This window comes from Myotis myotis, unplaced genomic scaffold (genome assembly GCF_014108235.1).
Source record: "Myotis myotis isolate mMyoMyo1 unplaced genomic scaffold, mMyoMyo1.p scaffold_m19_p_14, whole genome shotgun sequence".
NCBI lineage: Eukaryota > Metazoa > Chordata > Mammalia > Chiroptera > Vespertilionidae > Myotis > Myotis myotis.
Window position 1 is genome coordinate 25,637,070 of NW_023416318.1, and position 16,072 is coordinate 25,653,141.

Genomic DNA, 16,072 nt, shown 5'->3' on the forward strand with positions numbered 1-16,072 from the left:
CCACCATTGTTCTGCGCTCTGCCACCTGCTGCCCATGCCCACCATGTTCCGTGCATGCGCTCCCTGGTGGTCAGCACATGTCATAGCGACTGGTTGTTCAGTTGTTCCACTGTTCGGTCTATTTGCATATTAGCCTTTTACTATATAGAATTATACCAGAACCATAACTATCAATCTTAACAAAAAGGTACACAGAAGTGTGTGTGTGTGTGTGTTCAAATGTTGGTTTCCAAGAACTTTGAGTTGGGAAGAGATTGCAATACCTACTTGATAGGATTATATTGAGAATGACATAAAGTTTGATGACGTATGTAAAGCTTCTAGTATAAATGCCTGGCTGGCATATACTAACCACCCAATAAATTATAGCTGCTGTAACAATCTTCTGATCTGGGAATCTTTCCCTTGATCTCGTCCTGTTCTGTTTAGCATGGTGGGGAAGAGTGTGGGCTTTAGAGAGTAACTGCTAATGTTCAAATTCATGCTCTACCACTTTAAGTGAGGTGCTCTCGGACACAGTTTCCTCATCTGTAAAATGGAGATAAGTCATATAAGCACCTCAGAGTTATTGTGAGGATTCAATAAATTAAGAGTGTGGAGCACTGAGAACAGTGGGTGGCACATCACAAGCACTTAGTGCAGTTAACATACTAGTAATGATACTGATAGTTATATTCCCAATCTATAATTCAGAATTATCTTTTAATCTATTGAAAAATTTATAATCTATTGAAAAAATTGTAACTGTACAGAAAGTGAAATTTGCCCCTCATCTGCTCCAAATCTTTTTTCCTCCTGCCTCTCACCCTGACTAATGTTGGTGCCCCATCATCTCATTTTCCACTTGACAACTCTTTCCAACTGTCTCCTCGTCTGGGGTCTTCATAACTTCCAGTGTTCCCCCCTTCTTCAGTATTCCCCATTTACTCAATATTTCTGTTAGCATCCTAACTCCACATTCTTTATTCTTCTAATTTCCCCAAACAAACTCCTGCTTCCCTCTTCACTCCCGTTTAGTTCCCTACTCCCAAAGAGGAAACCTTCGGGTGGGGGTAGAGAGAGGAGTTTGCTATAAACATTAGTGTCACCTCTCTGCTCTTCCTGCCTCCTCAAATTGGGGTTTCTCTTCTTCTCTTTTCATCAGTTAACCCCAATCCTCCAATTAACAATAAAAAAAATAGTAAAAGTGTATCTTTTTCACTACGTAGGCATTAAAAAGTGTTCAGGAACAATACAATCTTAAGTGAAAACAAATAGGTACCCATTATTATTTTTAAAATTCTAATCGTTAGGAAACAAATGGTCAGGATTTATATCCTCTCTGAACTTTTATAAAGAAAGTACAGAAAAATTGGTCTCACTTCCCAGTGGAGAAATTCATAATATGGTCATGATCTGCACCCATGGGCCACCAAGAATGTAGAAGAGGTGTTCTACCTTCACAGGAGGACACTAATTGGCTGTAGGGTTCTCCCCAGGACTGAACTTGTCTGATGCTCACTGAGACAGCAGTACCTGTGATTGAATGCTGCGAGGCTTCTGTACCGGGGGTGGTCCATAGCTGCTTCCTGGAGCCCCCAGTAATCCCTCCCTGACCCAGCCCCTTTCTCTGCACCCTCTGACCCAGCACCTAAGGGGTTAACCTCTGACACAGCTGGAGGTCTCAGGGACTCAGCTTGAGTTTGAAGTTAAATATGCTGAACTTTGTCCCTGGACCTCCCCAGTGCCATTATGTATCCCTAAAAAAAATGCTGGATTAAAGCAAATACCTTTTGGTTGTCAAGAGCATTGTATCCGTCTCCAAGGAACAACTTAAGCTGCCCCACTTAGAAGCATCCTGGGGAGCAGGGTGGGCACCAAGCCACTCAGGGCGTTGGGACTTGGGATAACAGAAGATCTGTGTGAGTGTACTTTAAATCTCATGGCGAAATGGGGGAAAGCTTAAGAAAAATAAAGGAGCAAGAAGAAAAACAAGTTCTTCTATTAAAGTAGAGGCTGTGTCTTACCTTTTTACCCACAGCGCCTAGCATAAAACTGCATATAGTATGCACATGGTGAATGTAAACTGAGTGAATGAATGCATGAGTAGGTTGGGTGCATGCCCCCTGCTCTGTCCTGAAGACATGCTTGTTGGAATGATGTTAACTCACATTTGCATAGAAGTTTAAAGTTTATAAAGTAGGTGCCTTTGCACCTTGTAAATCTCAAATATAATTCTGATACCCTTCATTAATTTCATTTCCCCCCTCACATGTAGTCCTACACAAAGTTTTTTTCCAAAGGATGGTACGGAGTTGGCCAAGAAACCACAAGCAGGGAGAAGCAATTGTAAATAATGGCAAATAAAGGATTCTTCTTAGGGAAAGAAATAGGATTTGTTAGCAGTCTGTGGGAGTGGTATAAAGGGCCCCAGTATGCTTCAGCAATACCCTCTGCTTCTATTTTAAGCACGTGCTGGTTTTGAGCAAATCCTGCAAAGACTTACACCCTTGTTGCAGTCTGTCTGTCCCTACTACGCCTTGCCTTCACCATTCACCCAGTGACCTCCTCCTTGCCAGGACTCCCTTCAGCCTCCCAGCCTCCACCCTGGGCTGGATTAGGTTCCCCTTTCTTCCTTCCATAGCACCTGCTCCATCTGATTTGTAGCGCTGGGCTGTAATTACATAGTTAGGTTGATCTCCAGCTAGATTGTGATCCCTTTGGCCAAGAGGTTATATTCTTGTGTCTCCAGTGCATGGCACCAGAATGTTTCTAAAAATAGCATCTGGACACCCTTCAATCAGAATCTCGATGGGCGAGGCCCAGGAATCTCCTTTTTAAACACACACACACACACACACACACACACACACACACACACACACATTTTTATTGATTTCAGAGAAGAAGAGAGAGGAAGAGAGAGGGAGAGAGAGATAGGAAATCAATGATGAGAGAGAATCATTGATTGGCTGCCTCCTACACGCCCCCTACTGGGGATCCAGCCACAATCCAGGCATGTGCCCTTGACTGGAATCCAACCCAGACAATTCAGTCCCCAGGCCAACGCTCTATCCGCTGATCCAAACCCGCTAGGGTTCTCCTTTTCTTTTATTAACCTGCTCTCGAGGTGATGCTTAAAGCCATTTTGAAAGCCACTGTGTCATAAAACCTCAGGTTCGCTGGATGAGTGTATTTGGAGGTGTTTCTGTCTTTTCCGTGCTGGGCTTTCTGTGCGCTGGGTCAGAGCTGGCACATTCCAGTGCCTTTGACGAAGATCAGGAGAGCACTCCACCGGCTACAGTAACTCCTTTCTGTTGCAGGGGATGCATTTCTGCGTGCAGGCTCTTCTGCCTCGGGTCTCTCTTGTCCCGTGCCCCTCCTCTGTGAGCTGAGGCCCTGACTCCCCTCCCCACAGAAGGAAGAGACCTTTGCCTCTGAAGATGAACTCCACGGACCACTTCCCGGACGCTCCCAACGCCACCTGGCCCCTGCCTGGCGCCCCGGGAGCAAACGGCACTGCTGGGCGGGAGGGTCTCCACGGCCCGGTCCACACGGCCACCTTGGTGACCTGTACTTTCCTGCTCGTGATCATCTTCTGCCTGGGCTCCTACGGCAACTTCATCGTCTTCTTGTCCTTCTTTGATCCGGCCTTCAGGAAATTCCGAACCAACTTCGACTTCATGATCCTGAACCTGTCCTTCTGCGACCTCTTCATCTGCGGGGTGACGGCCCCCATGTTCGCCTTCGTGCTGTTCTTCAGCAGCACCCCGGACGCCTTCTGCTTCACCTTCCACCTCACCAGCTCCGGCTTCATCATCATGTCCCTCAAGACAGTGGCCGTGATCGCCCTGCACCGGCTCCGCATGGTGCTGGGGAAGCAGCCGAGTCGCACGGCCTCCTTTCCCTGCACCCTGCTCCTCACTCTGCTGCTCTGGGCCACCAGTTTCAGCCTGGCCACCATGGCCACCCTGAAAACCCGCAAGTCCCACCTCTGCCTTCCCATGTCCAGTCTGATGGCTGGAGAAGGGAAAGCCGTCCTGTCTCTCTACGTGGTCGACTTCACCTTTTGTGTGGCTGTGGTCTCCGTCTCTTACATCATGATTGCTCAGACCCTGCGGAAGAACGCTCAGGTCAGAAAGTGCCCCCCTGTGATCACAGTGGACGCTTCCAGACCGCCGCCTTTCATGGGGGCGCCGGGGAAGGGAGGCGGAGACCCCATCCAGTGCACCATGCCTGCTCTATACAGGAACCAGAATTACAACAAACTGCAGCACGTTCAGACCCATGGATACACTCAGAGTCCCAACCAGCTGCCAACCCCTGCAGCCAGCCGGCTCCAGCTGGTATCGGCTGTCAACCTCTCCACAGCGAAGGACTCCAAAGCGGTGGTCACCTGTGTGGTCATCGTGCTGTCGGTCCTGGTCTGCTGTCTTCCCCTGGGGATTTCCTTGGTGCAGGTGGTTCTGTCCAGGAGTGGGAGCTTCATCCTTTACCAGTTTGAGCTGTTTGGATTCACCCTTATCTTTCTCAAGTCAGGGTTAAACCCTTTTATATATTCCCGGAACAGCACAGGGCTGAGAAGGAAAGTGCTCTGGTGCCTCCAATACATTGGCCTGGGATTTTTCTGCTGCAAACAGAAGACTCGCCTTCGAGCCATGGGCAAAGGGAACCTCGAGGTCAACAGAAACAAGTCCTCCCATCATGAAACAAACTCTGCCTACATGTTGTCTCCAAAGCCCCAGAAGAAATTTGTGGACCAGGCTTGTGGCCCAAGTCATTCGAAGGAAAGTGTGGTCAGTCCCAAGATCTCCGCTGGACATCAGCCCTATGGCCAGAGCAGCTCCACGCCCATCAACACTCGGATGGAGCCGTACTACAGCATCTATAACAGCAGCCCGTCCCAGGACGAGCACATCCCATGTAACTTACAGCCAGGAAACTCGTTTGGATTTGCCAGCTCCTATGTGGCCATGCATTACCACACCACTAACGACTTACTGCAAGAATGTGACAGCGCCTCCGCCAGGCAGATTCCCGTCCCCGTCCCCTCTGTTTAGAGCGGCGGAGGCTGGAGCATCGTGTGTAAACTGGTCCTGTTTCTGGCACTAAGGGATTTTTTATTTTCACTTCTGTGAGACTAGTTGTAGATCAAAGCTTAAAGGTTCAACTAAAAACAGTTGGCAGTTATGATTTTCTTTGGTCTGATTGATTAGCATCTATTGGTTTGCTTTGTGGTCTCTTGACATTTTAAGGTTTAATATAAAAGTTTATTATTTAGAATTTTGCCCTGACCTGTGTTCCAATCTCTTGTACTAAACTTTTAAATAGATCATGCTACCCTGTTAAAGTAGAGAATGATCTTTTGACTCAATGTTATGGGTCTTTGAAGTACATATGAGCTGGATATTTTAAAGAGTATGAAGGTGTATAATTTTTACTGAGGTGTTATTTTTATTAACTGAATTATAAATTTTGATTTTTTGAAGTGTTGAAATGGGGAAGAATATACTTTTTTTGGGGTAGCAGACTTATTTGAATAAATAATACATTGTTAAAGCAGAAAATCAGAAATACATTATCTATATAATTATCCTTACAAAAAAACAAACAGCTATTAGGTACTTTCCTAAGACAGTCAACCAAGAATATACTATTATTATTATTACCATTTATTATTATAGACATTGTTATTTTCTGTCAATCGAGTAGCTATATAGAGCTGTGGTGTTTTTGTTTTTGTTTTTTAAGAAAGATGTTATTGCCCTAGGTGGTTTGGATCAGTGGATCTGATAGAGCGTCGGCCTATGGACTAAAGGGTTCTGGGTTCAATTCCAGTCTAGGACACATGACCGGGTTGTGGGCTCGATCCCCAGGGGGGCACGTGCAGGAGGCAGTCAATCAATGATTCTCTCTCATCAATGGTGTTTCTATCTCTCTCTCCCTCTCCCTTCCTCTTTGAAATCAATTATATGAAAAAAGAAAGAAAGATGTTATCCCTTGGTAAAAGTAAATTATTCTATTCTATTCTATTCTATTCTATTCTATTCTATTCTATTCTATTCTATTCACTAGAATCCTAATGAAGAGGACTGCACCTGTGGTAGCGGTATGCTACTCCTGGGAGAGTCGGTGCTAAATGTGTTCATCTCAGTCAGGGTTTTGTTATCTGGGAGGCAATATAGACTGTTATGTGTTAGATGATGTTTACTGTTGCTTAAGAAGGCATAAGGATGAGAATTGGAATTTTTAAAAAAATATGTTTTTATTGATTTCAGAGAGATGAAGGGAGAGAGAGAGAGAGAATCATTGATCAGCTGCCTACTGCATACCCCCTACTGAGGATCAAGTCCACAACCCAGGCATGTGCTCTGACCTGGAATCGAACCGTTACCTCCTGGTTCATGGGCCAACCCTCAACCACTGAGCGACACCAGCCAGGCTGGGAATTTTAAAAAATATATTTCTATTGACTTATTTTTAGAGAGACAGGAAGGGAGAGGGAGAGAGAGAGAGAAGTGTCAATATGAGATGTAAGAAGGGAACATCAGTTGGCTGCCTCCCCGCATGTCCCGCTGGGGACTGAGCCTGCAGCCGGGGCATGTGTCTTGACTAGAAATCAAACCAGCAACCCTTTGGTGCATTGGATGACACCCAATCCAGGAGCCACCCCATCCTGGGCGAGAATGGAAATGTTTTGACTTATGCTTTCCTTCTGTGTGAGATGGTTTGTTAACAATCTGATGAAGCATATCCAAGTAACTATTTAAAAAAAATTTTTTTGTCTTTCTTTATATATTATTGTGGTAGAAAAATCCTTAAGATCTCTTTTTACTAGTAAACTAATTGTGTTATTCTCTCCCATTAATCTTAAACTGGGGATGGGCAGTAAGGGAAAATAGATTAAGTATTTGTATGCCTAAAACTAATTTTATTATATACAGTACTCTGTGATTCCTAGCATAACAACTGTAAACTCATATTTTTATGTAAAAAAGTTTTCATTTACAATTAGCATTTGAACTTGTTATAGTTTTAGAACTGTAACTGCTAGACACAGGATGAGCATCAACATACAAAACCTGTCTTTTTAAAAAAAAATCTATCTTTAGAAATTGTTATATTCAAGAACAGTTATTGCAAATTGGACAGCACTTTACTCCTGTGGATGAAAGATACTGTTTGTAGCATCCTCTCCCAGGCTGGTCCCAAGTACAGAGGTTAAGCGGGGCATGGGAAGACACAGTGGGCACTCAGCTAGGACTCTGCTCAACCTCCTCTAACGACGCTTCCCTTTCAGCATCGGCCATTTATTTATATTTCTGAGACTGAAGTATGAGATATGGGTTTCAATTTCTTTTCTTTTTTCAAAATGTATTTTTAATGATTTCAGAGAGGAAGGGAGAAGGAGAGAGTGATAGAAACATCAATGATGAGAGAGAATCATCGATCACCTGCCTCCTGCATGCCCCCTAATGAGAATCATAGGCCAGGCATATGCCCTGACTGGGAATCAAACCAGTGATCTTCTGGTTCCTGAGTCAATGCTCAACTGTTGAGACAAACCCAGCTAGGCTCAACTTTTTTAAAAAATTCACCTTTCAGTACTCTTCTCTTCCTTTTTTCTTTTATTTTTGCTATGCAATTTTATAATAGCAGAGCAAATATCCACTCTTTTATTTTTGGAATGGAGTGCTATTTTTGGAAGTCATTATGGCCATTTCAATTGTGCTTCTATATTTTAAATATAACACTGTTTTCATGTATTAATACTCTCATGAGATAGGTGAGTATATTATCTCTTTTTAAACAAAGAATTAAGGTATTTAACATCCTCTCTCAAGATCATTTGAAGTATTTTGGCAATCTAGGAATTGGACTTTTTGTCTAAAATCAGACCCTGGTATTTATTCCAATAAGACAGATAGCTTTGTAACTAATAACATTAATGAAGAAGATATTTCACACTTTTAAAGGTATGTATCTCTTTTTTGGTCAGGGATTTCAAATGTGAGTCAATAAAAGATTTTTTTAAAAGTAATGTCTACTTGTAAAATTAAAGCTGACAGGTTTCCTGTGTGGCATTGGAGATGACTTGGCTCATTTGGGGAGGTACAGATTATAGTACAAAGAAAACTTAGCCTGTGCATAGGTGGCATTCAGTCTCTTTATGCTCATCAATAAATTAGCAATTTAATTTGCATGAAATACATAGTGGGCTAGATTAGCCCTCCTCCATATCTATATCCATTTGTAGATATAGATATAGATGGACATATATAACTTCTCTCTTCAGAAGGGCTAAAATGAGAACTAGAAGTAATGAGAATTCAGTTGAATATGATGAATTACCAGGTTATGTTAATTAGTTCTCTTGATGCTTTACTGTGATGCATTTCAAGCACTTTATAATTGTTCTGAGGTTAATCACTAGGCCAGATTTGTATTTCTGATGCTTTTAATGTTCTTTTAAAATAATGTTTGAAAAATAAAAATATTGATAATTTTAACATTGCTGAATATCAGATTGCAATAGTATGACTTTTCTGTCCAATCATTTAAAAACTATCAGAGACTAACAGTAATCATTATTGCATAATAGATAACAATGTATTGCCCTAGCCAGTTTGGCTCAGTGGGTAGAGTGTTGGCCCATGGACTGGGCTCAATTCTTGTCAAGGGCACATATCTCAGTTGTCGGTTCCATCACCAGCCCTGTGTCGGGGCACGTGTGGGAGGCAACCAATCAATGTGTCTCTCTCATATCGATGCTCCTCTCTCTCTGCTCTCCCCCTCCCTTCCACTCTTTCTACAATCAAACAAAAAAACCAATGTATTGAAGCTCAGAGAGAGTTATTTTCATTAAAAGATGAAATAATTTACTTGATCACATTTTATAGCATGCATAAATGCTCAAGACTAAGAACTCCAAAAGTTAATTATTTATTCAACTAAGTTTCTCACCTGGCAGGAAAAGTCCTGACTAATCATTTCAAAAACTTCTTTAAAACAAGATTAAAATCTGGAAAAAGATAGAGAGTTTTAGAATTTTTAGTTTATCAGAGTTTGCTTTTAAGAACCAAAAAATATTATTAAGCAGAAAAGGACTGAATATAGGAAATTCTGTGTCTACTAAATCATTAGAAATTTGGGGCTCTCACAGATTTCCAGGAAAGATTCCATGATCAACACTGACCAGCCGGGAGAGCTGCCACTTTTGCTGTAACTGGGAGGGGAGAAGTCAGGAGGCCTCCTTGGGCCTTCAACGTCAAGGGCACCCGCTGAAGTTGTTATTCAACGATCAGGAACCTGCTGCCGCTGCTGCTACCTCCACAACTAACCCTCTCAACACCCCCAAAGCAAGCGGCTGACACCAAACCAGGGCTGCAGAGAAAGGCTGGCACCGTGCATTTGGTTGGTGGAACCCAATTTGCATTTAAAACGCTAGCCACCTGCCAATCTGGAAACTGTAGTTACACTGAGAAGGTAAACTAAAAGGAGGTTTGGAACAGATATTGAGTTCCAATCTCCTCTGTCCACAATGGGCCACCAGTTTGGGTCTTAACCTTTGTATCCACGCCCCTAGGCATTCTTCCAAACAACAGCAGTAACACCTTTCCCCACTTGACATAATGCAACTTCTCCCATTGAAACAAAACATGCCTCCAACCTCCAGCCCGGCTGCTTGTATTATCTCCTGTATCTTTGCTGTTCTGCAGTTTATCTTGGGATTTGTTGGACTCCTTGAAACTGTATCCTGGTGTCTTTCATCAGTTCTGGACAATTCAAATTTGTTTTTCAAATATTGTTTCTGTCCCATTTTTTCTACTCTTTTTTTTTTTTAACCTTGGCTTTTATTTTTTTTTCTATGTCTTTGTTTCTCTGTTGTATAGTCATACACTGCTTAATGACATTTTGATCAAAGATGGACCATACCTACAGTGATGGACCCATAAAATTACTAGTATAGTGGAGCTAAAAACTTCCTAGTTATGTAGCCATCATAATGTCATGGCATAACGCATTACTCATGTGTTTGTGGTGATGCTGTGTAAACAAACCTACTACACTGCCAGTCCTATAAAAATACAGCCCATACAATTATGTACAGTATATACTAGTAATGCTTGATAATGATAAATGATTGTTACCAGTTTAGGTATTTACTATATTTTTTTATCAGTATTTTTTTAATTTTTATTTTTTAAAATATATTTTTATTGATTTCAGAGAGGAAGGGAGAGGGAGGGAGAGAGAAACATCAATGATGAGAGAGAATCATGGATCGGCTGCCTCCTGCATGTCCCCTACTGGGGATCAAGCCCATAACCCTGGCATGTGCCCTGACCGGGAATTGAATTGTGACTTTTCTCTTCATAGGCTGATGTTCAACCACTGAGCCATGCCGGCCGGACTTCATCGGTATTTTAGAGTGTACTCTTTCTGCTTATGAACAAATTTGCTGCAAACCAGTATGCTGTGTTGCATACATCTTGTGTTTACTGTGTTTCTTTTAAAAATAAATATTTTTATTGATTTCAGAGAGGAAGGGAGAGGGAGAGAGAGAGAGAAACGTCAATAATGAGGAGAATCATTGATCGGCTGCCTCCTGCATACCACCCCACCCCACTTGGGATAGAACCCGCAACCGGGCATGTGCCCTGACTGGGAATCAAACATGACCACCTGGTTCATAGGTCGACGCTCAACCACTGAGCCATGCTGGCCAGGCTACCACGTCTCTTGATTGCATCATTTTCTCTTGTGCTTGATTTAATCTCATGTTATTTTGTTCATCATGGCCCCTTAGTGTGCAAAATCCACTGTTAATGTTGCCAGCTAGAGGCCATATCCAGTGATTGACCTGGAAACAAAATTAAAAATGATTAAGGACTAGGAAGGTGGAAAATCAGCTCGCCAATCAGGCCTGACCCATTCCACCGGAGCTATGATTCTGAAGAACAAGAACAAAGTGACAGAGCTGTTAAAATATCTGCTTCAGCCCTAGTTGGTTTGGCTCAGTGGATAGAGCATGGGCCTGCGACTGAAAAGTCCCAGGTACGATTCCGGTCAAGGGCACAGGCCCGGGTTGCGGGCTCGATTCCCAGCGGGGTGTGCAGGAGGCAGCCAATCAATGATTCACTCTCATTGTTCCTATTTCTCTCTCCTTCTCCCTTCCTCTCTGAAATAAATAAAAATATTAAAAATAAAAGATAAATTTAGTGTAGTCTAAGAGTAGTGTGTGTAAAGACTACAATAGTGTGCAGTAATGTCCTAGGCCTTCACATTCACTCGCCACTCATTCACTCATGTGGAGCAACTTCCAGTCCTGCAAGCTCCATTAATGGCAGGCCCCCTATGCAGGTGGACCATTTTAAAAGTTTTATACCATTTTTTGTACTGTACCTTTTCTATGTTTAGATACACAACTTACTGTTGTGTTACAATTGCCTACAGTATTCAGTACAGTAACATGTAGAACAGGTTTGTAGCCTAAGACTATCAGGTTATACCATATAGCCTTGGGGTACCATCCAGGTTTGTGTAAGTTCATCCCATGCTGTCTGCGCAATGATGAAATCGCCTGATGACACATTTCTCAGAACATGTGTATCCCTGTCATTAGGCAATGCATGACTGTATTCTGAATTATTTCTTTCAATTTATCTTCCAGTTCACAAATTCTTTCCTCTCCTGTTAAAATTGATAATCAGCTCTTTGATTTCAACTATTATGACAATGTTTTTCATTTCTAGAAATTTTATTTGCTCATTAAAAAAAACCTGTTACATTGCAGTTTTAGAGTTTTTAGTTTCTACATATACTTAAAAGTGAATCATTTATTTCTTAAACAGAGTAAAAATAGTTCTCTGAAATAACTTCAATATTTTATTTTATTATTATCTTTTATTTGGTAACATGTTTTATTTTTTACCATATATTTTTATTCACTGATGAGAGGGAGAGGGAGAGATAAAAACATCAATGATGAGAATCATTGACCAGGTGCCTCCCGCACTGATTGGGGATCCAGCTTGAAACCCGGGCATGTGTCCTTGACCGGAATTGAACCCTGACCATTCAGTCCACAGGCTGACACCAAAACCACTGAACAAAATGGCTAGGGCATCAATATTTTATTTTTTAAATAGGCTTCTTGTCTGTTATTTTTGTTGGTGCTTCCTCATGATGCCTTGTTTCCTTTATGCTTTATTTATTTTTTTAAATCCTCATGTGAGGATATTTTCCCTTGATTTTTAGAGAGAGTGGAAGAGAGGGAAAGAGAGAAATATCGATATGAGAGAAACACATCTACTGGTTGCCTCCTGCAGGAGCCCTGACCAGGGCCCTGGTCGGGGAGGAGCCTGCAACTGAGGTATGTGGAATCGAACCCGGGACCCTTTGGTCCCCAGGCAGACACTCTATCAACTGAGCCAACACGGATAGGGCCATGCTTTATTTTTACTGTGAGCTGCTAATTTTCCTTGAAAAGTTTTCTACGGAAATTCCTCCAGAAAAGTTTTACATTTACTTCCTATTTCCAGGCATTTCAGTATATTGCCAGTCCAAAACTACTTTAAACTGAATTTGAAGTGTTTTGGAACTACCTAGGTCCTAGGTGATAGGATGCTTATCTACAAGGCAGTAAGCTTGTGGTTACAACCTATAAAGAATGTTATTGTTTTATTTTTTTCCCCCCCATTTCCCTGTTAACTTCCAAGACAACTTTTCTTGAGGTCTTCCTGTCATGGAATAGATTGGAATAGGGTAAGTTTTTCTTCTCTTTATCCCTACCCTGAGGATGTAGATCTTTGGGGGAGGGGGTCCCAGTTTTATGGGGAATGGATCTCCCTTAAGTGGGGGTGCAGGATCATAAAACTGAAGCTCAACTTTTCTAGGTTTGGCAAATGCCTTCAGGACAAAAGTATACACCACCCTTCACTTACCTCTTAGTGTTATTTTCTCATATTTTTGCCTTGTAATTTTTTATTGGCTTTTTGGTGCCTTTAAGAACCCTTTGGAGGGGTTCTGAAGTTGAAATGTTTAATGTTAGTTAAATCAAAGCATTATTACCATCACCCTCCCACCCAAACTGCTCCATTTACTACTACTACTATTACTACTACTACTATCTACATTTATTTTTTACTGATTTTTAAAAAATCTTCACCCGAGGATATGGAAAGAGAAACATCTATGTGAGAGAGATCAGTTGCCTGCTGTACTTGTCCTGACCAGGGACAGAACTCTCGAGTAGGTTTGTACCCTGATTGGAAATCGAACCTGCAATCTTTTGGTGTACAGGATTCAACCAACCAACCCACCTGGCCAGGGCTCACACTGTTTTTTATTTTTTTAACTTGTTAATTTAAAAAAATTTAAATTGATTTCAGAGCGGAAAGGAGAGGGAGAGCAAGATAGAAACATCAATGATGAGAGAGGATCATTGATCGGCTGCCTCCTATACGCCCCACTGGGGACATAGGCCCTGACCAGGAATTGAACGAACTGTGACGATGCCAGCTGCGCTCAAGCTAGATTTTTTTTTTCCAGGGGAGAGCGCGAACGCAGTCCCCCGCCACCACAAATTACACAGGTGAGTTTCCCACATTTGGGGAAATCGCAGGGGTCAGCACATCCGGAGTGCAATGGGTAAGCCTCGCCCTGGGAAAATCACCTTCGTGATCATGGTATCTACCCTGCCAGGTAAGTATAAGTTACATTTTAATATCTATTCAGAGACAGAAGTTGAAGCCTTCTGTGTTCCCAGGATGATGATCAGTAGGACTCTAATGAAAGGGGACATGGGTCTTGATTTGGGAGGACACAACTCCTGTTTCTGCTTACTCAGTTAGGGCAGCTTTTCCCAAGGGACCACCTGGCTGCCCAGGAGCTGCCAGCCAACCTGCCTTCATTCTCACTGGAATTCCTTGGCTTTATGCAGCCTGAGGACACAGAACATGAAGGTACACTCTTCAGCAACCACACAGGAATTAAAGAAGGAAAGGAGTAACTAGCTCTTGCAGGGCGAGAAGGGAGGATACCAATTACTTTAACGTATATGGCAATTTGAATAAAAGTGCAGATTTAGTGACATTTGGTTTTCCATCAGAGATACTAGTAGTTAATAGGCAATCTCTTCAGGTCCAGTACCTTTGATATTAATTTTATCAAAGTAAAGATATTACTTTACTTATGGAGATATTAGTGAACTTTGCTTCCTCTGGCCCAGTGGTCGGCAAACTCATTAGTTAACAGTACAATGATTGAAATTTCTTTTGAGAGCCAAATTTTTTAAACTATATAGGTAGGTACATTGTTATTAACTTAATTAGGGTACTCCTAAGGCTTAGGAAGAGCCACACTGGAGGGGCCAAAGAGCCGCAGTTTGCCGATCACGGCTCTAGCCCAATAAACAGATAATTCTGCTTTTTAAAAACTGCACGTAGCTGGTGCCAAGATAGGTTCAGTTTGTTTGCCTGTGTTCCGTGTTGTGTGCAGGTTTGTCCTTTTGACACTTTCGGGAACCTTCAGCTGCATGGAGCATGCTGAGTGGGAGACCTTTCAATGGACTCCCCATGTGGGAATCCTGATTTCCATGCCAAGCCTGATGTTTTGCGAAGGGCCACTTGTTCAGATGCCAGAGACCGTAAAAAGTGGAGCAACTCACAAAGAGTGCTCTGTGCCCGTCTCCTGTGGCTGCGGCACAAGGAGTGGTTTCATAATCTGTGTAAGTGCTTCAGGCTCAGCACACGTCACCTCTGATATTAGCAAGAGCTAATGAAAGCTTTTTGCTCATTTGTTTGGCTTCAGCAACCAAGTATGTCAATGAAATTATAAGATGTGATTTTATTAATATCGCTCCAAGGAAAGCTATGACTGGGAACTGTGTTCTTCACAGAGACCACCATGTTAGACACTTTCTCGGAGGAGTCCAGAGTACCTCAGAACCAGAATGTTTTCAACCCAGGGAGCTGGAAACTAAAGATTCAATCCCTTTCTTGACCTTAGAAATCAGGGACTTGACTTTCCAACCATTGTAAAACTGAGGAAAATAATTTTTTTTTCCTTCAAACATCAAAAACTGGAAAATAAGGACTGGACCCTAGCCAGTTTGGCTCAATGGATAGAGTGATGTTCTGCAGACTGAAGGGTCTCGGGTTTGATTCTGGTCAAGGCCACATACCTCAGTTGCAGGTCTGATCCCTAGCAATAGCAAAATATCCTTGGGTGAAGATTAACAACAACAAAAGGACTGGTAGGAAACCCATGGGAATTGAGGTAGTTGGGGAAAACTTTATAAGGTGTGGGTGAGAAAGAAGCACCAAGTTCATGCATTTATTCAGCAAATATTTGTTAAATGTAAATTTTATGTGGGTATGTAGTGCTCCAGGGTTTCTTTACCACCCTTGCCAAACAACTGAGAAATGGATTTATTTAAAGCCATATCACCATATATCATTCATATATATGAAAGACTTCTATTTCTATGTTCAAATGGAAATGCAAGCACTGGTAAATAAAATCACCCAACACTAGGAAGAGTTTAAAAATAGATTCTAGCACAGCTGATGTTTTATTTTCATTTGAAATTCCGATCACAAATCCCACTCATTCAAAAGTTAAAGTTTATTATCGTTTTTTATTTTCCTGTTTAGCTAAGGTCTTTTATGTCAATAATTTGGCCTGATTATGTTCTTTTTTTTTGGCCTGATTATGTTCTAGGAAGTTTAAGCATTGTCAGAAATCAGGTCAGGCCTTTCTTTGTCTGTCAGACTGACTGAAAAAACGAGTGCACCAGGGACTGAACACAATGCTTGCTATTCAGTTTAGCTGAGATAATTTGTGGTCTTCTGTTGCCAAGTCTCTTTAATCCAGGACAAGGATATAAACTAGAGGTGGCCTACAAGCCCCATCTAGTGGCGTCTTGAAGAAAAGCAGGTAAAACAAAACAAAAACAAAACACCAAACAAATATAGGCTCCTTGTCAAACTAGATGAGCTACTAGTTTTCCCCCTGAAAATCTAATCAGGAGGATTAGTATGCATGTCATTGTTAGAAGTTCCTAAGTCAGTGATTCTTAATCACTGCA

General features: G+C 42.0%; 1 protein-coding gene and 1 non-coding gene across 2 annotated transcripts; one reads left to right on the plus strand and one right to left on the minus strand.

Annotated features, from left to right (window-relative positions):
* Positions 1–3,422: 3,422 nt before the first annotated feature.
* On the plus strand, positions 3,423–5,400 carry GPR75 (G protein-coupled receptor 75). Its single transcript, XM_036334579.1, has one exon. It carries the CDS (start codon positions 3,423–3,425, stop codon positions 5,037–5,039), a length of 1,617 nt encoding a protein of 538 aa, XP_036190472.1. The 3' UTR covers positions 5,040–5,400.
* An 8,130-nt stretch (positions 5,401–13,530) lies between these two features.
* Positions 13,531–13,694, minus strand: LOC118669524. The gene has a single exon (XR_004972001.1). It is a non-coding gene; the product is annotated as a U1 spliceosomal RNA (small nuclear RNA).
* Between the last annotated feature and the right edge of the window lie 2,378 nt (positions 13,695–16,072).